This window comes from Myotis brandtii, unplaced genomic scaffold, assembly GCF_000412655.1.
Source record: "Myotis brandtii unplaced genomic scaffold, ASM41265v1 scaffold250, whole genome shotgun sequence".
In the NCBI taxonomy this organism is placed as follows: Eukaryota; Metazoa; Chordata; class Mammalia; order Chiroptera; family Vespertilionidae; genus Myotis; species Myotis brandtii.
In genome coordinates, this window is record NW_005359478.1 from 4395637 (window position 1) to 4422182 (window position 26546).

The following is a 26546-nucleotide window of genomic DNA, read 5'->3' on the forward strand; positions in this document are numbered from 1 at the left end:
AAAAGAATGTATAATACATATTTGTCTTTTATTCTCAATCACATCCTGGCTTCTCATAATTTAAAATCTCTTGAGCAGCTTTGACATTTTTGCTCTGTGAAGTAACTATTTTGAACAGTTAAAGGAGCTAAATTAGCAGTAGGTAGCTTTGTTAGAAATCATATTTATGAACTGTTACTTTTAGCTGTGTTATTGACAGAATTTATTTTTACCAATTTTTAAGGTCTGGAACAAAAAGAATGCCAGTGAGAAAGGAAGAAGTCAGACTTCTAAGCTTCCTCCAAGATTTGCCAAAAAACAGTCTACTGGGACCCAGCAAGCCCAGTCTCCAGCTCCAGCCCCAGCCCCCGGTCCAACTTCAACTTTGCCTTCAGGTCCAGTTTTAGCCTCACCCTCGGCCACAGCTGTATCCGCAGCTCCAGTCCTAACTTCAACTTCCACTCCACTCCCAACTCCAGCGTCAGCTCCTACTCCAGCCTCCACCTCAGCTCCAACCTCTTCTTCAGTTCCAGCTCCAACCCCAATCCTTGCCTCAGCTTCAAACCCAGCCGCTGTCCCCATTCTTGCCTCAGCCTCAATTCCCATTCTTGCTTCAGCCCTACCACCAACTTCAGCAACACCTCCAGCTAGCTCAGCCCCAACAGTACCAGCCAGTTCAGCCCCAACTGCCCCAGCCAGTTCGGCCCCAGTCCCAACCCCAGTCTCACTCCCAACCCCAGCCCTTGTCACAGTCACAATCCCAGGCCCCACTGCCCCAGCCCAAACTCAGGGACAGACTCACAAACCAGTCCAGAGTCCCCTGCAGACTACAACACAGTCTTCAAAACAGCCACCACCTTCAATTAGACTACCTTCGGCTCAAACACCTAACGGCACAGATTATGTAGCCACAGGAAAATCCATCCAGACCTCACAGTCACATGGCACTCTTACAACTGAATTATGGGATAACAAGGTGGCCCCACCAACTGTGCTAAATGACATCTCTAAGAAATGTAAGTGTGCAACAGAAGTGAGGGCTTGGGAATATTGGGGTTTGTTTTTACTTTTGTTTATATATTCAGTATGGGGTTTTTTTAGCCTTTTCTTTAGTAGGAAGCAGTTAAAGTAATCTTAACTTCCTTTCTTAAAACCTTTGGTTCTAAATCAAAGGTGTTATATTTTTAATAGCCATATTTTATATGTTGATAAAAGCAATACACAATGTTTGGGGACTTATATTTATTTTGGTATGCAAGAATCTCTGAGTGTGGTGTGAAAAGTAATTGTTTTATTGTTTAGTTACTATTAAATAAAGGGTTATAAAGATTGGATTATTAGCCTCTTAATTTTGGTGTTCACATTTCCTGTGGCTTCTTCTCTTCAGTAGGGCCCATTAGTCCACCACAGCCACCTTCCGTCAGTGCCTGGAATAAGCCTCTAACATCGTTTGGATCAGCTACTTCATCAGAGGTAGGAATAGACTTGCTAATGGTCTTGGTGGGGTTACTGGGGCAGAGTTTCCTTAAAACAGTTTCTCAAATTTCAGCATGCATCAGAATTCTGTCTCGTCTAGCTTTCTGCTTATTCATCTTCTATCACTGTTCTTAACTTGCTGTGTTCCAGCTGTTCTAGCCTTTTTCATTCTTGACCTTCTACTAGGTGTTTGCTCTGCCAGAAACACTTTCAGTATGACCTCCTGGGGTCTTTCTCCATCCACCAATCTAAAATGGCTTAACCGTATTTTAATTTTTGTGTATTGCTTATCTGACTTTTCAGTTGTCTATTTTCTCTATCCATTATAATGCAACGTCTGCGAGTTAGATTGTCGTGTCTCTGCATCACTGCCTAGCACACAGAAAGTGCAACAAAAATGAGTATATTATTTTATTTTCACAGCACGTTTAGAAGTAGGCAACACTGGTATTGCTATCTTCTTTCCCCCATTCATTCGTCTGTTTATTTCTTGCTGGTAGTGTCTTTCTGTGTTTGTTGCTTTTACATTTGTTTTAAGTGATGAAAGAACTTGAGGCTGTGATGGCCTATGGCTACACTCATGACACATAAAAATCAGGACTTTAAAAACTTAAGTCTTGCCCTAGCTCAGTGATGGTGAACCTTTTGAGCTCGGCATGTCAGCATTTTGAAAAACCCTAACTTAACTCTGGTGCCGTGTCACATATATAAATTTTTTGATATTTGCAACCATAGTAAAACAAAGATTTATATTTTTGATATTTATTTTATATATTTAAATGCCATTTAACAAAGAAAAATCAACCAAAAAAATGAGTTCGTGTGTCACCTCTGACACACGTGTCATAGGTTCGCCATCACTGCCTTAGCTGGTTTGGCTTAGTGGCTAGAGCAGAGGTGGGCAAACTTTTTGACTCGAGGGCCACAATGGGTTCTTAAACTGGACCGGAGGGCCGGAACAAAAGCATGGATAGAGTGTTTGTGTGAACTAATATAAATTCAAAGTAAACATCATTACATAAAAGGGTACGGTCTTTTTTTTTTTTTTTTTTTTTTTTTGTTTTATTCATTTCAAACGGGCCGGATCCAGCCCGCGGGCCATAGTTTGCCCACGGCTGGGCTAGAGTGTCGGCCTGGGGACCAAAGGGTCCTGGATTTGATTTCAGTCAAGAGCACATGCCCAGGTTGTGGGCTCGATCCCCAGTAGGGGGCGGGCATGCAGGAGGCAGCCAGTCAATGATTCATCATTGATGTTTCTCTCTCTCTCTCTCTCTCTCTCTCTCTCTCTCAAATAAATTAAAAAAAAAAAACTTAAGTCTTGTCCTAGTTTTCATTTTATTAATTGTTTTCTAATACATACAAATCATTGTGTTTAAGGGAAGGTTCTCTTAAAACAATCAGTGGCAGTTAATGTTAGTTAATATGTGGGTTACTTCAAACTTCCTTCTATTTAAAATATGTGGGGCTACATAAATCATGCAGTCAAATCTGAACTCTGTTTGATAGCAAGTTTTTAAATATTCTGTTACTAGGGAACAAAGAATGGTCAAGAAAGTGGAGTTGAAATTGGAATGGACACAATTCAGTTTGGTGCTCCAGCTTCAAATGGGAACGAAAATGAAATTGTTCCTGTGCTTTCGGAAAAAACTGACAAAATTCCTGAACCTAAAGAGCAACGGCAGAAGCAGCCACGGGCAGGCCCCATCAAAGCCCAGAAGGTAAACACAATTCATATTCCAGGTGTAATTGTATAAAAGCCACTAACATTTATGAGAGCAAATAACAGTTTTAAGGTTTGTATTCAATGAATGCTTTTGATCATGATCCTTTTTTGTTTATAAACATTGACTTTAGCTTCCAGATTTGAGTCCAGTAGAAAACAAAGAACATAAACCTGGTCCTATTGGAAAGGAACGCTCATTAAAAAATAGAAAAGTAAAAGATGCCCAACAGGTGGAGCCAGAAGGACAAGAGAAACCAAGCCCTGCTGCAGTCAGAAGTGTAGACCCTGGGACAGCAAAGGAAACCAAAGCCGCTTCAGAAATGTCTACGGAAATAGGAACGATGATCTCAGTGTCATCCACAGAATACGCCACTAATGTGAAGGTGAGCAGCACGCAGAGATCCCCAGTTCAGCTGATGCAAATCATATTTAAAACAACAACCTTACACTTTTTTTTTTTGCTTGAGACATACAGCACTATAGACTATGGGTTACTATTACTAGAGATTTTATTTCATGGTGTGCATGTGTGATCTAAAGAAATTCCTTGCAATAAATTATTTCTTTTTTTGTGGAAATTTACTCTTAATTCTGTACCATTCAGTTGTTTAAAGTGAAAAATGCCTACACAAGATTAAGATGCTTTTTATTTGGGTTTGTAGACTTTGAAAAAGTTTCTCTCCATTACTTTTGTTAGTGGAGTTAACAGTGGAGCTTTATTTTGCCCACTCATGAGATTTTGAAGTCAGGAAATAAGGCAAAGTTTAGTAACCCCAGTATAGCCAATTTTTTTCCAGGGTTGGAACAATCACTATTGCATTGGTTGAGCCCCAGAGGAAGTAGTTGACTTGTGCTTAGGGACCACATTGAGTGAAAGATGCATATTTTGAAAACTCATTAAGGCAAATTCCACTGAGTAACTTAAAGGAGCTAACACTTGTGAGAATAGCAAATTTATGTCTGCCATTCCAGGATGTATATTTATTGAGAAGAAAGAGAGATGGAATCTTTTATATTAATTTGAGTATTTTTCTCTTAAAAGCTCATGTGATTTAGTTCTACCACATTAAAGGAAGAGTTTCATGATAATAAACAAGAGTTTATCTTAAAACCTAGTGAATTGCGACAGCTAAGATCTTGACATTCATTTACTTACTTTGTTTTATTTTGAAGAGAATAGAAGTCAGAAGTTGCAAGTAATCTATAGATTGTGAGAACCACACAAAGAATTCTTTTAGGAATCCACAGAAATTAAATCTTTAGTACTGATGATAACCTCCTAGTACTATGCAGTGCATTTTTAAAAATGCACAGGATCCAAACAGAAGTGGAAATGTTATTATTTCAGCAGTGGTTCTCTGTTTTATCCCACTGTTGGTTTTTAAGTTAAGATTTGGGAGAATTCAGTCTTAAGGTTTGTTCTCCTCCTGCTTTCTTCCGAAACAACTTTACAACTGTTAGGCTGTAATTAGAAAGTGACTCATTAATTCAGTTTAAAATCTATTTTTCTCTATTACTACTCCACAGGAGTCTGTAACAGACTACACTACACCTTCTTCTTCTCTGCCTAACACTGTGGCTACTAATAATGCAAAGATGGAGGATACTTTGGTTAATAATGTAAGTAATCAACTTGTGGTGTGGCAAGTTTGGATAGAAACCTGACTATTATACGTACTATATGGCCAATATTTAACTTTTCTCAGGGGAAGAGTTAATAGCAAATTTGTATTTAGGAGCACTGTAATGTAATTAGCAAAAATAATCAAAGTGGAGTTTTTGTTTTTCTTCCTAAAAGTTGTCTGCTTTCCATTTAAGATCCAGGCCTTTGCTGTTTCGGCTTACTGTCATCAGGACTAATCCAGTTACCCTGGTTTTGATAAGAAGTTTGGTTCTTAGCTATCACATTCTTCAGTGTTTTATTTTTGTTGGTAATTTTGTTCTTAAATGAAACCATTTTATGATCTATGAAAGCTCACTCAGTTAAAACACAGTGTTACCAGAGATTTAGGTATTTCCTTTTTGAATTTGAAAAAAATTATACTAGGCCTTAATAGCAACATTCCTGTTGTGAAGACTGGGCTATAATGTATATATAAGTACTTCAACAACTCTTAAATGCTTCATTAAAAGGTGATAACAAGTCATGTAAATTTGGCTCTGGTTTCTCAGAGCAACCATGTTATAATTCAAGATTGTGTTACAAGTCATCATAGTCCATCATTTTGACTAGTTCACTTACTGAAAAATTGAACGGCGAGCCCAACAAAGTTAGGTGACCTGCTGTGGTAGAGAGCATTTTAGGAGTTACATGTGAGGCCCTTGTTTTGGAGGGCACAGATGGTGGAAATTTGGTCAGCTGCTTTAAATGTCGTCCCGTATAATAAGCAAAGGCATATTCTTTTCAAAAAATACCCTTTATAGATATATTTAAAGGTCGCTCACACAGGGCTTTAACTCTATCATTTTGAGAATAAAAATCTTGATTATGTTTTGGTACAAAGTTTTTCTTACGCTTTCTGTTCCCTCTAGCATCAAGTTAGAGTCAGAGAGGTGACATGCATTAGAGACCATTTAATCCAACTTTGTGGTCCAACTGAAGGGCTCTTGCTATGTAGCTGAGTGAGTCACACGTTTTCTCTTTGTGATAGGAGTGCACTTTAGGAGCTGGTTAATGTAATTTTTCCAAATTTAGATCTTACAAAACTTCATTTCATATGCCAAACCTTTCCCCTGACCTTTTGGAGAAAGGTTGAAATCTACTTACCTTCCTATAGGAAGTAATGGAAAACTTGGGAAGGACAAAAAGACTTCCTGGCAAATTGCTCACTATGTAGATTATCAAATAATGAATCAGTAACATCTCAGTAAAGTTAATTGTGCTTTAATTGTGGTGTCTTCTCAGTTTAAACAACAGAGTATTTCTTAAATGTTACTTTTTCAAGAAAGTATATAATGCTTTTCTGTCAGACCCTCTAAAAATGACTGAAAATATTCATATGAGCATTTTAATGGTTTCCATGTGGTTTGCTAGGCTAATGAACATGGTGAGTTGTGCACAGAAACAACTGAGGGGAAGAGACCCGATCTTGTGTATCAGTGAATAATCTGCATTTGATTTTAGCAATTTATCAAGAGTACGTTTGGAAACAGGAAGATCAGGTTGGGTCACAGAGCATCATAAGTGGTCACCAGTTTGGAATCATTCCACAGCATTGCTTATTTGTGCCAAGTATGGTGGTGATTTTGAATTTAGTTAATATAGTGTTAAAAACAATGTCCAAAGTTTTAGTTCCTTTTGAAATGTTTTTGTTTTCTTCATTAGTCTGTTTGGTTGTTCTATTTTATGGTAGGATTTCTATCGTTTTAAAAATTATACTTAAAAGAGGCTTATTTCTCTTATTGAAGCTTAATATACTTTTTTAGGATCTTAGTTGATATTTATTGGTTAGTGTTACCTAATAATACAGTTGTTTTGAATGTCTTGAAGATATAAATGCTGGTGGTGATTTTGATTATTATAGCACAGCTAATCTCCAGTAACTAATCTGTGGTATCAGAATCTCCATAGTGTCACAAAGTGATTATCTGGCACCCCTAGTATCTCAGTCATTGTACCTGAACAACTGAGTGAACTGTCAAAATCAATCATGCAATAAATAGTACATCATAAAAAATCTCAAGACCCAGGGACTTAGAGGGGAGAAAAAGATATGGGTAGTGAGTTTCTAATATCTTCAGGCATTTAACAATATTTGCATAATTGTGTCATTACTATTTACTATATAACAAAGCAATTTGTTTAGTGTAATGAGGGAAGCAATATTCCGTATTTTCCTTCCAATATTACTTTTGTTCTTGAATATAGTTGTCAGAAAGTTTGACTATTTCAGGAAAGAGATTTATTTCTTAAATGTATTATATTTATCATGTGAATGCTTCTGATAGAACCTGTAAATCCCATAAATGGGGGAAATTGTATTCCCTTAAAGCTTTACTGCATAGTGTATGGTCCAGGGACCAGCAGCCGTAGCATCACCTGGGAACTTGTTTGAAATGCAAAATTTCAGGCCTTGCTCCAGACCAGCTGAATCAGAATCTGCATTTTAACAACATCCTCAGATGATTTGTATCTACATTAAAATATGAGAAGCACTGCCATAAAGGGTATGCCTTATATTTGGGACAGGCTCTTTCAATTCATGCATAAAAAGGCAGAAAATATTTCTCTTCTGAAGTTTTATCTAAGATGTCCAAAATTATCAATTACTATAAACACAGTCTAAGTAATTGAATATTCATGTTGGCTCTGATGAAAAATAGAACACCCTTAGAGTATGATAGCATTATCTTAGTGGGGCTTTGGTAGCAGACCCAGTTAGTTAGATTGTGATATGTGTTGCCTGCCTTTTCAGGTGCCCCTGCCCAACACCCTTCCCCTCCCTAAGAGGGAGACTATACAACAGAGCTCCAGCCTAACTTCAGTTCCTCCCACTACTTTCAGCCTCACCTTCAAGGTATGTACCATATCCATCTCTAAAGGTCCATGATTGTTGCATGCAAGGGGGACATACACTGATACTATTCTCTTGGGTTTTTTACTAGTTTTGTGTGGTAAGCAACAATGCTAAGCCAAGGAAATGATGTGATGTCAAATTACACCTTAAACTTTTGTTAGCTTCTAATACCCTTAGCAGCGACTTGCTATCCTCTCTAAAGTAAGGCCTATCATGCTTGTGAATTTGGTCTTAAAATTACAGGAGAGTAAGGCTCATGTGAGTTGAATGAAAGCATTGTAGCAGTTAGAACATTTTATGAAGCAGTAATTATGCAAGTGATTTAGAATTGATTGTTGGATAATTTTTCAATAAGAGGGCAAAAGTTTTTGGACAGCACGTGCTTTTTGATGTCAAGAAATTTAGGCTTCTTTTGTTTGTTTTTTAATCTCTTTATAATGTTGAGCTGTGTTATTAATGCTTTGTTATATTTGAGTTGTTTGAGAGCATTTTCAATGAGTTCACCTCAAGATTAGTCAATGGTTAAAAAAATGCAGACATAGAATTAAGTGAGGGGTTTTTAAACGCAGGTATTCTATGTGTAATAGCTGGACCTCCTAATGTGGCTCTGGTTGTCAATGAATCTTTCTGATGGTCGTCAGGAGTGGGAAACGAAATTGTTTCACAATGTGGACAGTGTTCACTTTTAGACTCTTTCTTTTTGAGTCTCCAGCCTCCTGACCACTTGACCCTTTGCCCCCCAACTTCTGTGTAAGAGGCTTAATGAGTGTCAGCTGAGACTATAAACTTTGTGCTGTTCGTCTTCACCCAGTTCTTACTACTGACTGCCAGTTCCTATTCCACTTGAATGACTGTCTCAGTCTGTTTCATCTTATGTATTTATATTATTCAAGGAAGTAGTCTAATGACACATAAATAAATATTTAATACCATTAATTATTCTTTAGGCTGTTGTTAATTCTTCAGAAAAACCCTTCAACATTGCCTTTCACTCAATGTTTTTAACACTCCAAGAAAAAATAGTATAATTTTAATTACTTTAAATTTCATTAACTTAAAGTTTTCTCTTTATTTGTACTTCTGACATCCTTCTGGGTAACATATAAGGTATAGAAAAATTCTGTTATGTGGGTATTATATACAGTATATTTATCGAGGGGAAAGGTGAATTTCCTTGAATTTCCAAAATCGTAATCTGAATTTTCTTGCTGCTTAAGAAATGAAATAGCCTGGCTGGTGTGGCTCAGTGGTTGAGTGTTGACCCATGAACCAGGAGGTCACGGTTTGATTCCTGGTCAGGGCACATGCCCAGATTGCAGGCTTGATCCCCAGTAGTGGGTGTGCGGGAGACAGCCGATCAATGATTCTCATCATTGGTGTTTCTATCTCTCCCTCTCCCTTCCTCTCTGAAATCAATTTTTTAAAAAAAGAAATGAAGCCGAAACCGGTTTGGCTCAGTGGATAGAGCGTCGGCCTGCGGACTGAAAGGTCCCAGGTTCGATTCCGGTCAAGGGCATGTACCTGGGTTGCGGGCACATCCCCAGTGGGGGGTGTGCAGGAGGCAGCTGATCGATGTCTCTCTCTCATCGATGTTTCTAACTCTCTATCTCTCTCCCTTCCTCTCTGTGAAAAATCAATAAAATATATTTAAAAAAAAAAAAAAGAAAGAAATGAAATAAAGCCAAATGTATGTGACCTAAATATATTATGCAAGTTTGATTAGACATGACTTAATGTGTTTTCACCACAACAAAACTGGTATAAAAGACATTGCTCTGTATAAAAAAATCTCAACCATAAAAATCTCAGATTGCAAATTGCATTATGTTTAACTTCATAAGTTATTTTTAAACCCACCCTCCACACAAAAAACAACTCTTGTTTTAAAATAAAACACATGTGAAACCATCAAGGTGATAGTGAAAAAACTCAAGCAAATATGAATTATCTTGTATTTCAAATTTATGGAGATGACTTTAGTCATTAAGAAAAGGTTAAATTACATATAGTGTGTGTTTTAACAGAAAAGCGGGAAGGCATGTAATTCTTCTCAAATTCTCACAATTAAAATAAGGTTACAGTTTTAAAAGTTGGTACTTGAAGAACTACAAAGTTCTTAGCAGTACTATAAAAATCTTGTAAAAAAATCCTCTCATGTGAATCATTGCAACTGAATTTTATGTATTATCTTGGGTTTTCCTTTTGGCCCACCCAGTATCTCGACTACTAAAACTAAACATGTCAAAACCTATGTGTTTCCTTCCTGTTCAAATAGCCTTAGGATAGTGAGAATCTGCATCTGTTCTCTCCAGCTCTGTGGGCACTGGATGGGGCTGATCCAAGTTCAAGTCCAGTGTGTGCTTCAGTATAAAATAAAATAGACACTGGGTCTGACATGTTAATATTTTTTAAAACATTAAAACATCTCAACTTTTATGGTGATTATACCTTTTTATGTTGTGTCGAATAAATGTTATCAAAATTAGAATTACCTCACCCTGACCGGTTTGGCTCAGTGGATAGAGAGTCGGCCTGTGGACTGAAGGGTCCCAGGTTCGATTCCGGTCAAGGGCATGTACCTAGGGTGCGGGCACATCCCTAGTAGGGGGTGTGCAGGAGGCAGCTGATCGATGTTTCTCATCGATGTTTCTAATTCTCTATCCTCCCTTCCACTATGTAAAAAATCAATAAAATATATATATTTTTAAAAATTAGAATTACCTCTTTATTTTTTAAAATACAACTACTAAACTTTAAATTCTATATGTGGCTTGCATTTATATGTCTGTTGAACAGCAGTACTCTAGAGAGATTGAATATAGATTGAAATAAGACCTGTTTCTTCCTTTTAAGAAACTAGGAGACAACTGCTAAACTCAGTAGCCCCAAAGCCAAATGGCGGCAGTCAGTACCTGAAATGCCCAAGGAGGCTTTGATGTGAAACAAGTATCTCTGATGCACTCAAGCCTAAAACCTGTCTACTTACATTAACTTGTCAAACACTATGAGCATAAAACAGCCAAACAAACGGTGCCTGTCATCTGCCATTTGAGAACTGTTGGCTTAAAAACAGAGTGTAGGGAATGGGTATTGATGGGGGGTTTTGGTGCCTTTCCTACTAGAGTCAGAGCCTTAAAGCACTCCTGCAGGGGCCCGGTATTTCCGTTTCCTTAGTTGCTGGTCAGGGTAAGGACTCGGATCTAGATGATACAGGAGCTGTGACTTTATATTTCACTGGCCTGATTGCCAGAGCCATCCACAGCTCTCTGTGGAGACATCATTAAAGTCCCCTGCCTCCCAATTTAACCCATAGAGTGCCGGGGAGAGCGATCGCGCTCCTCCTGTCTTTCGCCAAAAGTGCTGGGAGCACTATCGCACTCCTCCTGCAGTGTCCAGTTCTAAGTCTGCTTTTATTAGTGATGATGATATTGCTAAATATGTCAATTCTTGCTGTGAAAATGATGATTTTGTGGAAGATATTGAATATGTAACTTCATTTACTTGCGATTCATAATTTTTTTCCTAAACTGCTGTAAAATCAGCAAAAATGCCTTGGCAATTTTAGCATAGTTCCTAGGATATTAGTTGGCACTCAAAGGGTTAAGTAAAAGAGCAAAGATAAAGGGGAAAATGAAAGGTTTGAAAACTCTAGGGTCGCCCTAGCCGGTTTGGCTCAGTGGATAGAGCGTTGGTCTGCAGAGGGTCCTGGGTTCGATTCCGATCAAGGGTACCTGCCCAGGTTGCGGGCTCGGTCCCCAGTAGGGGACATGCAGGAAGCAGCCAATCAATGATTCTCTCTCATCATGGATGTTTCTATCTATCCCTCCCTCTCTGTTCCTTTCTGAAATCAATAAAAATAAAAAAAAAAATAGTAGCATCGCCCAGTGGGGTGGCCAACCGTTCCTTTCTGAAATCAATAAAAATAAAAAAAATAGTAGCATCGCCCAGTGGGGTGGCCAACCTGAAAAAAATTGATTAGGTGTCAGAATTTAAAAATTATCTTTAAAAAAACAAACAAACTCTAGGGTCTTCATTTTTTACTTTGGGGTTTCTGAAAGATATTTGGAATTTATATATGTACACACGTGAGTATATTTATGTATATATGTGTAGTCCATGTTCGCATAGTGATTTTTTTCCCATTTCATTGCAGATGGAGTCTGCACGGAAGGCTTGGGAGAATTCTCCAAATGTGCGTGAAAAGGGATCTCCAGTAACTTCCACAGCTCCTCCAATTGCCAGTGGTGTCAGCAGCAGTGCCAGTGGCCCGAGCAGTGCTAATTACAACTCATTCTCCAATGCGTCCATGCCGCAGATCCCTGTTGCCTCGGTCACCCCCACAACGTCACTGTCAGGTGGAAGTCTTTGTACCTTTCCTTTCAGTATCTTCAATTCAAATTTCTTAGGATCACTTTCTGTTAACTATCCCCCCAAAAGTATCTATAATAATAAAAGCATAATGATGTCTTTTCGGACAACCTTCCGGAGCTGCCAGGGAAGCCCGGGTCCCGGGTACCTGCCGTGGCTGGAGGGAAGCCGGTGTCAGGGGAAGGAAGGCCTACTCTTGCACAAATTTCGTGCATCGGGCCTCTAGTTATTTATAAAAGACATCAAATTATGCCATTCTTATCCTCCCCTCTCTTTGCCCTCTCCTAGTTTTAGTTTAGCAAATGCTTATTGGTTTACTAAAACACTTTCCTGAACCTTCTCTTCCTCCTCTCTCCCCTGCTATCCCGTTACAATTATTAATAAGTAATTGGTGAAAAAATTTGTATCGTGTTTAAGTTTTTCTACAAAATTTACCTTTTGACTTATTTTTTAACTCATACAGCTAATTGAACCAACTCAGAAATAACATAGAATCATACAGTTTTTAAATTTTTGGCTGTCTCTATCTAATTTGAAGGAGCTATTGGCCTAAATCTATTGGGTTGACATTTTCTGGTGAAGGGTGAGGGGTAGAGAATTTCCAGGTTGTGTTTTGAGTGGATAATATCCACTAGTATTTTGGTTTTGGTTTTGTTTGTTTTTAAGGAGAGTCCAGCAGCATCCCCATTAGAAGGCTGTTTCTTTTACTGAAAACAAATTTTATTTCAAACTTCCTGATATTCTCATATTTCCAAAGCAGCGAGAAACTCCTTTCTAATAGTTATAAAATATATCTGGCAAAGAATTTACCTTCTTTGATTCTTATTTACTGATGGTAGTACTGCTTTTCAATATTCTGACATTCTTTGCTAGTTGTAAGTACTAAAACAACTGATCGTTGGGTTATGCTACAGTTTACAGGGGTGGGAGACGTCAGCCCACGGGCCGTATAAGGCCCGAGAAATCATTTGGTCTGACCCTGCCAAAGCATTAGGAGTGAGTTAAATGTTCGATCAAATATAGCAGGCTAATTTTTAAGTTGATAATTTTGTATGGCCCTTGGGAGAGAAAAGGTTCCCCACCCCTGATCTAGAATCAGAAGTATGTATTGTTCTTTATTAAGACAAATCCAGAGATTCAAATCAAAGGGAGTGTTCCAACTATATCTCTTCCTCTGTGCAAACATTCCTCACCACCCATTTGCAAGACATCTTTATTCTGCTACTGGCTCTTGCTTAGGCCCCAGTCTACTGGAGAAGAGTCTGTAGGAAGATTAGGAAATAAGGGACTGCAAAGCTTCCTACTTCTTTGGAACCCAGCTACTTCCTTTTTTCCAGGTCTATAGTTTCTCCATAGTCCCTCAACTAGGATAAATTTTTTCATGAGGGCCATCTTGTCATATTACTGGTAGAGACTCAAGTTGAACAGCTAAGGTAGTTTAACCTGATGTTCTCTCATATAGAACATCATTAACGTCTAAAAATGATTATATCTCTCTTTAGTCAAATACCAGTGTTGTCATTTGCTTCAGTATTGCAGTCATTGGAACTCACTGATCAACAGAAATAATTGACCTTTCAAGTTGTATAATGCCACATATTTATTAATAGTTGTGTGTGTGTTTTTAAGGTATGTAGGGGGTCAGTGCTGGAGAGAGAGGGTGAGCTATAGATAGATAGAGATCATTATGATAGTGATATATTTCATATCCCCTTTTGGCCCAGAGTACATACAGTATCTAAGTACATGGTGGGCATAAACATTAGTTCTCTAGTTTCTGGTTAGCACTTGAGTTACTTTACTATGAACAACAGCGGCCCTTTAAAATATATTACATTGTTCCCTTATTTTTATCTCTCTCCCAAATATAGGAGCTGGTACATACACTACCTCTTCTCTGAGTACAAAATCTACAACCACATCAGACCCTCCTAATATTTGTAAAGTGAAGCCCCAACAATTACAGACAAGCAGCCTGCCTTCCGCAAGTCATTTTTCACAGTTAAGCTGTATGCCTTCCCTCATTGCCCAGCAGCAACAGAGTCCACAGGTCTATGTGTCTCAGTCTGCAGCAGGTAAGGCTTTTAGACTTGAATATAAGGAATTGAGAAAATGAAGACTTTTGAATGCTTTTTCTCTTTTTAGTTACACTTCAAGTTTAAATATCTTTTATCTGCTTTGCAAATTTATTTCCAGGTAGAATTGACTGCTCTCTCTCCTTGATAAGCATTCTAGGGCTCTTGGCATTTATTTCTTACACATATATTAGATAAGTTAGTGTCCAATAATTTGGAAAATAACTTATGCACTTGATATTATTCCAGTCATATTATAAAAGTTTGTTATCTGGAACTTCACAGATTGATAATAAAGTTCATGGGGAAGAATAAACGTAAGAATAGCAAAGAAGAAAAATTTGTATATTGGGAGCGGGAGTAACTTGTATTACTAAATATCACAATGTTAATCTGAATAAAATACGTAGTAAATAAACATTTGGATAATATTCAAGCTCACTAATGATTTAAATTCAAAATAAATAGGCTATTTCTTACCTTTCCATATGGGAATAATAGAAAAATTGATAACTAGCATCTTTAATACCCAGGATCATGGGTATTGTATTGGGCTCTTAAAATACCTTGCTGGTAAGAATATATAAATTGACATAATTCTTTCAGAAAGTTATCTCAGGACATTTTATGTGTACATACTGTAGTAACAGTTTTATAGTTAATAAGTTTATCTGTATAAGATATACATAAACTTATTAATCAGAGATACGTGTATGAGGGTGTTCATTACAGTATTGTTTATAATGATGGCAAATTAAAAACAATATTGAAGTTCTTCAAAACATAAAAATGGCAAATAACAAAATAGTGTGTATAATACATAGAAAAGAAATCTGTTAAAAATCTATACCAGCCCTGGCCAGTGTGACTCTCACATCAATGTTTTTCTTTCTCTCTCTCTCTCTCTCTCTCGCTCTCTCTCTCTCCCTCCCTCCCTCCCTCTTTCTCTAAAAATCCATTTAAATATTTTTTAAAAATCCGTGCCAAATTCTTTCAGTTATTAAATGTCAGTTCTTTTAAATATTTTGCTAAATTCCAGTTGGTAGATTTAAAATTGGAGTGGACTTGCTATTAAACAGGTGGGTTCATTTTCAGTTTTAGTAGAATATGTAAAATTTTTCTATTTTATACCCCATTGGCAGTATATAAGAGTGTCATATTTTTCTATACCTTCACAAGTACTAGAGTTTCCTTGTTTTAATTTGCATATACCTATCTAAATTCTGAAATTTAGATACTTAAGACTGGTTTGTTTTTTTTTACTAATGGTCTATAGCTCAAATCCCAACTTTCTATATGGACACCAGTCATTTATTCAATACCCAGCATGCACGATTGGCTCCACCATCATTGGCTCAGCAGCAAGGCTTCCAACCAGGTCTTTCTCAGGTAAACATCACATACTTCTTCCATCGTGCAGTTGTTTTTTTGTTTTTCTGTTTTTTCATTTTGATGGTGTAGTAGTTATCTTGGGCTACAAATAATAGACTCTTTGAAGTTATAATCCTTTTAACAATATAGGACAAACCATGATTACCTAGGATGTATAAGCAAAATGTTAAAACTTTCCCATTGTTGATGGTTAACAATGTAGAATCAAGTAATGGATTGAAAGGAAAATGTTTACATTTGTTTTTAAAGAAAACTGGTATGTGGTATTAATCATTTATTCTTCATAGCTAAGTTTATTTTCCCACATGTCGTGAGTTGTATACATGGTGCTCACATACCGTTTTCTCCTTGCATGGCAGCCCACTTCGGTTCAGCAGATCCCGATTCCTATTTACGCACCACTGCAGGGGCAGCACCAAGCCCAGTTGAGTTTGGGTGCTGGACCCGCTGTTTCCCAGGCCCAGGAATTATTCAGTTCTTCCCTTCAACCATATAGGTAAAACGCTTTAAAATACATTTGTGGGTTGGAAACATTGTAATTGCTGAGCTTTCTTGCCATATTCCTACTGCTTCTTCCTTCCCTTTATGAGCTAGGATGACCCTCTTATAAACTACATTAAATTATTAATCGTGTTGATTATGAACCTCAGTCTGTGGTCATTTTAGTCAGACTTTACCGAACAAAGTCAAGCCTTAAAATTTCTTGAAGAAGAGGGTAACAACAGTCCCATGACAATTTGAAATCATAGAAAATAGCTGCTAAGGGACCTAAAGGTTTAAGTGCATCTTGCTGCTAACAGTTGGAAACCCAAGTCTGCTGTGTAAGGGCTGAGGCCAGGGCAGAGTGTGATAAAAGACGAGTAGAGGGTCGGACAAGGAAGAGAAGTAGTGGTGATATATATGATCACTATTCAGCCTTTTACATGCAGGAACTTAGAAAATTTAGTCCTCACAAAACCATATAAGGTGGATTGTCATCCCCATTTGACATGCCGAGTTGGGACTTGAAGGGGTTGATTGGTTTGTTTTAACTTAAGGTTACATTACAAATCAGTGAGAGCCTGGATTCAACCCCAAGTGGTCTCATCTCCAACTTAATGAGAGTGGAAGGGTGAGGGCATGAGCAAAACCCATGGCATAGCTCTGTCATCATCATGGCATGGCTGTGGTCGATATTCATTTGATGGTTCTAAACCCGCAAAAAGAAAAATAAAATATTTCTTTAGGGCAGCTTAGAATGGTTGCAAAGTTAAACATTAGTTTTTAGAAATATATTGGGTTTTGATGTGGTCCAGATAGACTTTTTATACTCTATATATAGATTAGACTTGGCATCAATTGGTAATAGCTTATTTCTTTTAGATTACATAAATTATATTCCTAAAAAAGCTAGTTTCAGCTAATTAAACTTTCTTAGCAGAGCATAATTATTAATAAACTTTAAAAATGTGGCTCTCCCATTTATTTATTTACTTAAGTATGTTTTTATTGATTTCAGAGAGGAAGGGAGAGAGAGATAGAAACATCCATAATGAGAATCATCCATTGACTGCCTCCTGCACGCCTCCCTACTAGGGATCGAGCCCACAACCCAGGCACGTGTGCTAACCGGGAATCAAACCATGACCTTCTGGTTCCTAGGTTGACACTCAAGCATTGAGCCACACTGGCTGTGCTCACTTTTGTTTTTTGATTAAAGATTCTTTGGTAGTATATCTGTATAATTAATTATATATGATGTTTTATTTTCTGGTATTTACTCCATCATTTAGTTTGGTTATTCCAAGAAATTCTCTCCCATTAGAAGCAAAACTATTTACCCCAAGTAGAAGTTACAGGCCATCTCTTTTGTACTATTAAATTTGTGGTTATCTTGGAATCTGTGATTAAAAATTTTAAATTTCTAATTCAGAACTAGCAAATAATCTCATAATCGAATCTCCTTTTAATTGTTATTGACTGCTTGAAACATTGTTAGAAAGTTGCAGCTACTTTTCAGCTCTGACAAGAGAGTTCAGTGATTGCTTAACAATGTCTTCCATAGCCTGGGAGATGGAGTAGCAGTGCACTGGCATTCTGTATCTGTACTTCCCATTGTGGCAAATGCCTGGGAAGACCAGACTGTTTATTAGGGCTATAGGGTAAGCTGTATATGGCTACTGTATTGGAAGACACAAGTTTAGGCTTTGAAAGCAGTTTGTATCTCTACCACATCATTCTGCTACTCCTTGCTCTCAACCCAATCAGCTTGTGTTTATTCATAAGGAATCCCTGAATTGATACCTGCCAGCGCAGTAGACTTTAAGATTACTTAGGACTCTAGACTAGCACTCCTGCTCGGTAGCTTTTGTCCCTGCCACATGTCATTTTAACAGAGCAAAATTATATTATAATACTAGAAGCCCAGTGCACAAATTCATGCACTGGTGGGGTCCCTCAGCCTGGCCGGTGATCAGAGCCAATCAGGGCCCTCTCACCCAGTCCCGATCAGGGCAGGGCTGGCTGGCCGGGGGAAGGGACTGCAGGAGGTTGGCTGTGGGAGTGCAGCATGCACTGGTGGGGTCCCTCAGCCTGGCCGATGATCAGAGCCAATCAGGGCCCTCTCGCCCAGTCCCGATCAGGGCAGGGCTGGCTGGCCGGGGGGAAGGGACTGCAGGAGGTTGGCTGTGGGAGTGCACTAACCACCAGGGGGCAGCTCCTGCATTGAGCGTCTGCCCCCTGGTGGTCCATGCACATCATAGCTACTGGCAGGTCGTCTGGTTGTAACGGTCACTTAGGCTTTTATATAGATAGCTATGTAATAATTGATAATATTATCTTTAATCCACTACTTTGATTTTAGTTACTTGCTCTTTATCTTAGCCTTTTGTAAAGTATAGATTGGAGGCCTCTATCCCAGAGGTCTTAAGTTAGATTTCAGCATTGTATTTTATTTTTTATTCTTATTGTTTTTATTGGGGTGATGCTGGTTAACAAAATTATGCAGGTTTCAGGTGCACACTTCCACAACACATCATCTGTACACTATATTGTGTGTTCACCACCCCAAGTCAGATTTCAGCATTGGGCGGGGAGGGGGTTGTTTTGTTTTTAATTTTCAAATAGTTGCCATGGAGTACATTTCAGCCTAGTAACTTATTTTATAACTAGAAGTTTGCACCCTTTGATCATAATATTGGTGTTGCATATTTTAAAGATGCTAAAAGAGTAAATCTTAAAAGTTCTCATAAAAAAATTTGTAACTATGACTAGTGTTGACTAGACTTGCTATGTTGATCATTTTGCAATATATGCAAATACCAAATTATTATCTTTATATAGGTATATATGTCTGTTATACCTCAATTTAAAGAAAGAAAATACTTCTGAATAATCCTAATGTGAACTAGTACTCTGCTTCATTCCATAGAGATCTTGAGGCCTCTTATAAGAAATATAGGAGGGGAAATAATGAAATACAGATGATGCAAGTCAGAGCTATTGGTGCTGTAAATTTAATGGAATGTCAGTACCAAAGAGAAGACGGTAGGTAGGTTTGGTTCTGAGCTTGCTAATAAACACATGAAAAGAGAATCATTGTCGTTGTTCAAGAGGAAAAAATCTTGCTGGTTTCTGGGAAGAAGAAGCTTTTTTCCAGAATTTTTATATAGTGGGCGCTAAGGCTTGAAACAGGTACCTTAGACAAGGTCTGTGGTCACTGCCTCCTTTCTTACGCTAAGTAGAGTACTTGGACATTTAGGCTACTGAGTCTTAAGGTTGCCAGATTCCAGGTAGAATTAACTTTTAACACATCCTTTTCTCTTCAATACTGATGTAGATCTCAGCCGGCCTTTATGCAGAGCAGCCTGTCCCAGCCATCTGTGGTCCTTTCTGGTACTGCCATCCACAATTTCCCAGCTGTCCAGCACCAGGAACTTGCCAAGGCACAGTCGGGTCTTGCGTTTCAACAAACTTCCAGTACTCAGCCAATTCCTATACTGTATGAACATCAGCTGGGTCAGGCATCAGGACTGGGAGGCTCCCAGCTGATCGATACACATCTTCTCCAGGTAATTACAGCAGGAGCGAGAGCGGCACCATCTGTCGTTGCAGACTTATGCAGCAGGTGATTTAAGGACAGTTTTTAAAGAAACAAATGTTAAAAGACAATGGAAAACTAAGGTCTTCCTTTTGATCTAACACTGAAATTCTTCCAGATTTCTTTGAAGCCATAACCTTGGTATCTGAATTGGAAATTTTTAAAATCTTATTGTTGTTTTCTTATTAAATTTTTTCTAGGCTAGAGCAAATCTTACCCAGGCTTCAAATCTTTATTCTGGACAAGTACAACAGCCTGGTCAGACAAATTTTTATAACACTGCCCAGTCACCGAGTACTCTCCAGCAGGTAAACTATGGCATGGTAAATTTCCTCAATTTTCTTTATCATTATTATTGTTGTTGTCGTTGTTGCTTCTGTTGTTTGGGAATTTCAACAGAACCAAGATAGGGAGATGTGTGATAGTTTTCAGACTTTTCTCTGGTGTCCTAGGAATTCCAGGGGGTCCACTGGTTGGTCCCACAGTACCCACTTTTTATCCTTTTTTTTTTTTTTTTAATGGGTTTCCATGTACTTGTTTATTTTAACAAAGGAGTCCATGAATGTAAACATTTGAAGGCTGTTGTTAGGGATATGCAATTACGTGTAAGTGATAGGTGCTTTACTTCGTGCTAGAGATGAAGGAAGACTAAAGACCATCACAGTGGTCACTGTAACACCCAGGGTAGTGCAGCAGAAGGTACATGACAAACATATTCCTTACATGTATGATTGTAATGATAATTTTCAGTGAAAAGTATAAATTTTTAAAACTCTCCTGGCAATTTCATTAATTAGCTTACTCTTTAAAAGTTGCTGGAGGGCTGGGTGAGAGAAGCAAGCCTCAGTCATCTTCTCATAACTATTTTTGGTGGCTATTTTAGGGGTGATAACTCATACCTATTTATTACCTATTGACATTCAAAATAAATTGCTATTTGGGAAGTTGTAACTACTTTCTTACATTGTATCCATGATTTTATTGTATTTTGTGTTTGTTTGACATGTACTGTAGATTAATTAAAAGATAGTTATTTCAGTTTCTCCGATGCTAATTTGTTATACTGTTACACTTTTTTTTTTTTTTTATCCTCACCAACTATATGTTTATTGATTTTTAAAGAGAGGAAGGCAGATCTCGTACATGCCCCGATCTGGCATGTTCCAGATCGCACAACTTTTTGGTGTATGGGATGATGCTCCAACCAACTGAGCCACCCGGCCAGGGCATACTGTTGCATCTTTAAAAAAAGAATGGAGATAGTTACTAAGCAAAAGATTTATATGTGAAATGTGCTTAATATATTGATGTTTTCTGTTTAAAATCTTACTCAAAAGAATTTGAAGAGTTGTGTTATAGGGATATACGTACAACGGGCTCTGTATAAGCAAATTGCTACAGTTTCTGTTTGCTTATGTCCTAGGTTACAGTACCTTTACCAGCATCCCAGCTTTCCTTGCCTAACTTTGGATCCACGGGGCAGCCTTTAATTGCTCTGCCTCAGACTCTTCAGCCTCCGTTACAGCACACTGCCCCCCAAGCACAGGCCCAGAGCTTGAGTCGCCCTGCACAAGTCAGCCAGCCTTTCAGGGGATTAATCCCTGCTGGAACCCAGCACAGCATGATCCCAACCACAGGGAAAATGTCTGAAATGGAACTAAAAGCCTTTGGAAGAGGCATTGATATAAAACCAGGCACACCTCCAATCAGCGGGGGGAAAGTAAGTGAAGAGAAATGGACAGTTTCTTTGAGAATCTAATGTGTTTGGCCCCCTCTGTGTTTTACCTCATAACAAAGAATTCACAAATGTTGTGGGAGAATTGGATTTATACTGCCTCTTGGACTTTTCAGCCACAAATTTGGCCTTGTTAATTCCATGGTACTTGAAAACTATAGGATTTTGGTGCTGAGGTTCTTTGCCCTTTGCTAGATTAAGTCTTCATATATAGAATACTAAACACAGCAGGTTAGCTTATGGGGTTGCAGAAATGTTAGGTTTATTTTATGCTCTTTCTCAGATGTCTGAAATGGAACTAAAAGCCTTTGGAAGCGGCATTGATATAAAACCAGGCACACCTCCAATCAGCGGAAGAAGCACCACACCCACCTCTAGTCCCTTCCGGTAAAGTGGGCATTTGCATTTGCTATATAGAATTCCCAATAACTGGTTACCTTTTGTTTGTTAGATGCATACAGTGTCGCCAGTCCTGTGGTAAGCACAGACATTCTGATAGTTTTATGTGAAATATTAAGCTATTGAAATATTAAGAATATATTTGTTATACTGTAATTGAAGAACTTTGTAATACAGGGCAAATATAGCCAGTATCCTTTCTCGCCTCTGCTCCTCCAATGTCTTTCCACTGCTGTGATGTTTGGTAACTCACCTTGGTAATTCTCATCAACTACCAAGTATGATGAGTCTGCCGAGCACACTGTCTACAAATCGAACAGCATCATTAACCCGGCACTGCCATACTGACCAGTGACGACTTCTTTCCAAGGGCCACTTCCACAAGTCCGAACAGCCAGTCCAGCAAAATGAGCAGCATTGTCTATCAGAAGCAGTTCCCGTCAGCCCCTGCCACTGTGAGAATGACACAGCCTTTTCCTACACAGTTTGCACCCCAGGTGGGCAGATACAAGTGAGAAATGAGTATGATTTACTTGCAAATGCTTGCTAACCTGGCGAATTCTCTGATTTTATAGTCTTGCCCTATTATAACCAGTTCAGAAGCACAGTTTTTAATGAGAAGCAGTTTCTTATTGAACAGTAAATCTATAACATTCAAGTATAGACTCTAGGAGTTTTAGCTAGACACAGGTAGCTATATAGTTCAAAAGCAAGACAATAGAAATAGTCGAAAGATTCCCCACACAGCTCTGATCCTTTTATTTCAGTCCTGTTCCTTTTATCTTGTTGAAGAAGTTGACTTTTCAGAGAAGGGTCCCAGTGCTTAAAGTTTCCTAGGGTTTTTTGTTTGTTTTGGGGGTTTGTTTTGTTGTTGTTGTTCATTTCTTTTTTTAAGATAACTATAGGTGAGGTAAATTTTCCAAAAGATATTCTAATCTATGTATTAAAATGTTGGCTTCTCTTCCCTTTGCTGATCAGATGGAAGGACTAATAACTAAAGTTGATAAGAACACTCACAAGTTAGAATTGGCACCGGAAATATTTGCCAAATAGCATTATTTTTTATTTAGCTTTAGATTATGTGTGGAGTAGGTGTATGCCTTTTCTGCAATTATATCTTTTTAAAAAGGTATCCCGAGTAATAGCCTCCCTGCCCCCCGTTCAGAATCTGTAGCTGGGCACTGGCATGCTGCACTGTCTTCCCGTAGACTCTCCCAGCATGGCCTGCGGTTCTTGTCCCGGTGCTAGAGCGCACAGATCCGTACACTTCCTTTCTTGGCGGAATTGGTGCACATTGACTCTGGGATAAGCCAACCTGGTCTAGTTGGCAAAATAAAATTTTTTAACAGTTTAATGTTGTATGTTTTGTTTTTTCACTCAGATTCTCTCTCAGCCTAACCTGGTCCCTCCATTGGTAAGAGCCCCACATACTAACACCTTCCCAGCGCCTGTTCAGAGGCCGCCAATGGCACTGGCCAGTCAGATGCCTCCTCCGCTGACCACAGGCCTCATGAGCCATGCTCGTTTGCCACATGTAGCCAGGGGTCCTTGTGGATCACTGTCTGGAGTCAGAGGCAATCAGGCCCAGGCTGCGCTGAAGGCTGAACAAGACATGAAGGTTAGTACAGTGTTGGCAGCCGCCAGAGCAACCGTCTGTCTCTGAACCATGTCTTACGATGCTCTGGACCCATAACTGCATATCCAGGCATTCATTGTCTCAGCAGACTTCACCAAGCTAATTGCTTTTATTTGTTCCTTTTTTATTATTATTATTATTATTACTTATTTTATTTTTCTCCCTATTCCCCCCACTTGTTTTTTTTTTTCTTTTGCAACTATTGTCAACAAACAAGTTAATATTTTAAATTCTGTGGCCAAATGAATTGCTTATAAAATAAATATTTGAGGGAGATCTGAGTTTAGCTGCTACATTTTTTTGGAAGAGTAAAAAAGAAAGTAATATGGACTATTATAGGCTTCCCCATTTTATTTCGTTTATTTTTTTTTTTGTTTTCCTCCCCCAATCTCCCCTTCCCAAAGTTAAGATATAAATCATGCTTCAGAGAAAACTCTGGAATGGGTCAGACATGATACCTGGCTTAATTTTTCTTCCCTGAGTCATCCAAGTCCCATTTTCTTCTTGAACTGTTTTCATACTCCTTCGCCTGCCGCCTGCGGTGGCTCGTTCCACAGCAGTGTGTGTAGCTGTGTAGTTGTAGATGAAGAGCTCACAAAAGCACTTTGGGATCCTTCGCAATACAAGGCACTGGTGACCGTGAGGTGTGCTGATGCAGGAGTGCCTTGAGGAGCCTGTGTGGGGACGGTTTTGTAGCATAAACCTTACCTGTCTGCCTGTACAGCCAGCTGAGTCGTTTATGTCTGTGTTTACTTAGTCTTGACTTTAGAGGTCTTCATAATTTTGCCTATTTTGTCACCAATCTGTATCCGCTCAGACTAGAACAAAGAAAAGCTTACTGCTTCCAAACAGGGAAATGGCCGTGGTTGGGTTTTACTCGGGATTAGAAACATGTTTATGATAATCCTAGAGAATTTGGTTGACTGGCTGGAGTTTCTTTCCGCGTTGATATCCCTTGTTTCTGATCCTGAGTAAGCGCATTTAAAGACTACCCTGCAGTGAAACTGGTTAACGTCCCTTCCTTTACTAAGGCTGTGCGCCTAGAGCCTCCCTCTGTTCATAACTGACAGATACTGGTCTGTGTAGAAATCTCTGGGCATTGTTTGGCCTTGGTTTCCAGTTTTGTTCCTGGCTCCTCGGCAGTTGATTTCTCATAAATTCCCATGTTGGGAATGGCATTGGAGCTTAATAATAGGGTGGAGGAGGGCACAGATTTCCTGAAAATTGTTTCAGATTTTTGGATAGTACAGAACATGTGGGGTTTTTTATATGCAAGAAGTGTAAAAACCTATGTTACAGTGGTATAATTTATAGGTCTACGTAAGTATAAACTTGGGGCATGTAGTCATTAAAACGAGGCAGTTATTTTACCAGCTCAGAGTGTGGTAGGAGCTATCAGAACTTAGTGATGCAGTGAAGTCCTAGTTACTAATTTCTGATGCTCTTCCCCTGCAGAAGAGAGCTGTGGGAAGAGGACTCAGCCACAAGACATTTGGTCCTAGGTGTTGGTAATGCCACAATATAAGTGCTTCCTTTTCATTTTATTGTAGACCACATACTGATAACTAGAAGTTTTAAGTGTAACATATATGTTTTCAAGTTCACAAGCAGGCTCCCTAGATAACATATGGTATCAGTAAGGTTTGTCCCAGAAAAAATAACAAGTAACAGCAATTTCTATTTTGTTGCTTTATAAGAGGGCAAACTGAAAAGGTGGTGGGAGGTGGTCCTGTTTTTTCAAATATTAAAGGAAAAATCACTGAATGTTTTCAGAGATAGGAAGAAATCTATCCATTAAAAGCTGAAAAATCAATGAGGTACTTTTGGTTTGGACCAAACCAGCGTGGGAAAGCTATTGGTGATTGGTGAAAGAATTCAAACTGAGAGTGATTGACAGGCTTTGGTGATGCTGCAGCATCTTCAGTTGTTGTTTCTCATTCTTTAAGGCAAAGCAGAGAGCAGAGGTTCTTCAGTCCACACAGCGCTTCTTCTCGGAACAACAACAGAGCAAACAGATAGGTGGCAAGGCCCCGAAGGTGGATGGCGACTCAAGCAAACCTCCTGAAGCACTGACTGACGCTCCTGGTGTCTGTCAGGAGAAAGTAGAAGAAAAGCCTCCTCCTGCACCCACCATGGCCACCAAACCTGTTCGGACTGGACCCATCAAACCTCAGGCCATCAAAACCGAAGAAACAAAATCTTAAAAGGCTGTGGTTTATTGCAGGGGCCTGGGGAGGGGAGAGGGGAAGAAGGAAGGATGCAGACAGCTCATGCCAGCAGCCGAAGGGGTAAAATGGTCTGTGACACTCTCCTATCCCGAGCTCGGAGGTGCACGGGGGACATAGGAGCCATTCACACTGACACAGGCTGCACCCGTACAACGAGGCTTTGCCAGCTCACACCCACTACACAACACACCCCCTGTTGATGGCCATGCATCTCAGTCTGGATTTACATACAAACACGTGCACACGTTCTTGGAGTGTGTACCATTTAGAACTCAGTCCTTATGGTTAGAATAAGACACCAGAAATCAAGAAAGTAACACTGCAGAGGAGTAGCCCAGCCCAAATAGCACCTGGTCCCAGCTGGTAACACAGCAGTGACTCTCCCTACCGGCCTGTGGATGTGGTGGTGGCATTGGTGGGCGCAGTGGTGAGCTAAAGAACTAGGGCTGCACAGAGGAGCCTGCGTCTGCCCCGGGCAGCCTGCTGCTTTTATAACATGGTAATTGAGTTGAACACAAAGTATAGTAACTGATCTCCCTTCTTCCTGGATGCGCGCGCAATGGTGGTGAAATAGTGGTGTCAGCACCCTGAACATGCCCGGGTGGGCAGTGCCCGGCTACTGCTTCTTTTTGAAATGATGCTTTGCTTTGGTCGTGGCCCAAGCTGTGAAGTGTTGCTGGGCTTCTCTTCTGTGGAGCGCTGATCACAGCGGGTTTGGTGAATATTGGTTGGGGCGAGTCTTGCCTGCCTCCACTTGGTCATCTTTATATGAATCCAATGAGGTGTGTCGGGGGGGATTATTGTTTTTGTTTGTTCGTTTTGGTCTTTCTGAAACGGTTTTTAGGTGATATTCATGAAGAGCAGTCAGTATCTAGAACTGTGCCACTAATGAGAGGAAAACCTGTCTAAGAAGGTGCGTCTTCCCAGAGCTGCCGTCCCA

The 26546-nt window shown here is 39.2% G+C and overlaps 1 protein-coding gene across 1 annotated transcript in view; it reads left to right on the plus strand.

Moving 5' to 3' along the window:
- PRRC2C (proline-rich coiled-coil 2C) overlaps nucleotides 1-25831 on the plus strand; it is a 79526-nt gene extending 53695 nt beyond the window's left edge. The window contains exons 19-35 of the mRNA XM_014540880.1: nucleotides 224-995; nucleotides 1367-1452; nucleotides 2988-3173; nucleotides 3310-3561; nucleotides 4706-4798; nucleotides 7594-7695; nucleotides 11849-12050; nucleotides 13935-14138; nucleotides 15415-15527; nucleotides 15890-16026; nucleotides 19348-19579; nucleotides 19809-19916; nucleotides 21032-21302; nucleotides 21679-21730; nucleotides 22113-22239; nucleotides 23124-23360; nucleotides 25325-25831. Coding sequence (XP_014396366.1) covers nucleotides 224-995; nucleotides 1367-1452; nucleotides 2988-3173; nucleotides 3310-3561; nucleotides 4706-4798; nucleotides 7594-7695; nucleotides 11849-12050; nucleotides 13935-14138; nucleotides 15415-15527; nucleotides 15890-16026; nucleotides 19348-19579; nucleotides 19809-19916; nucleotides 21032-21302; nucleotides 21679-21730; nucleotides 22113-22239; nucleotides 23124-23360; nucleotides 25325-25582 — 3432 coding nt within the window. The 3' untranslated portion in view covers nucleotides 25583-25831. The remainder of the gene's footprint in view (nucleotides 1-223; nucleotides 996-1366; nucleotides 1453-2987; nucleotides 3174-3309; nucleotides 3562-4705; nucleotides 4799-7593; nucleotides 7696-11848; nucleotides 12051-13934; nucleotides 14139-15414; nucleotides 15528-15889; nucleotides 16027-19347; nucleotides 19580-19808; nucleotides 19917-21031; nucleotides 21303-21678; nucleotides 21731-22112; nucleotides 22240-23123; nucleotides 23361-25324) is intronic.
- Nucleotides 25832-26546: the final 715 nt, after the last annotated feature.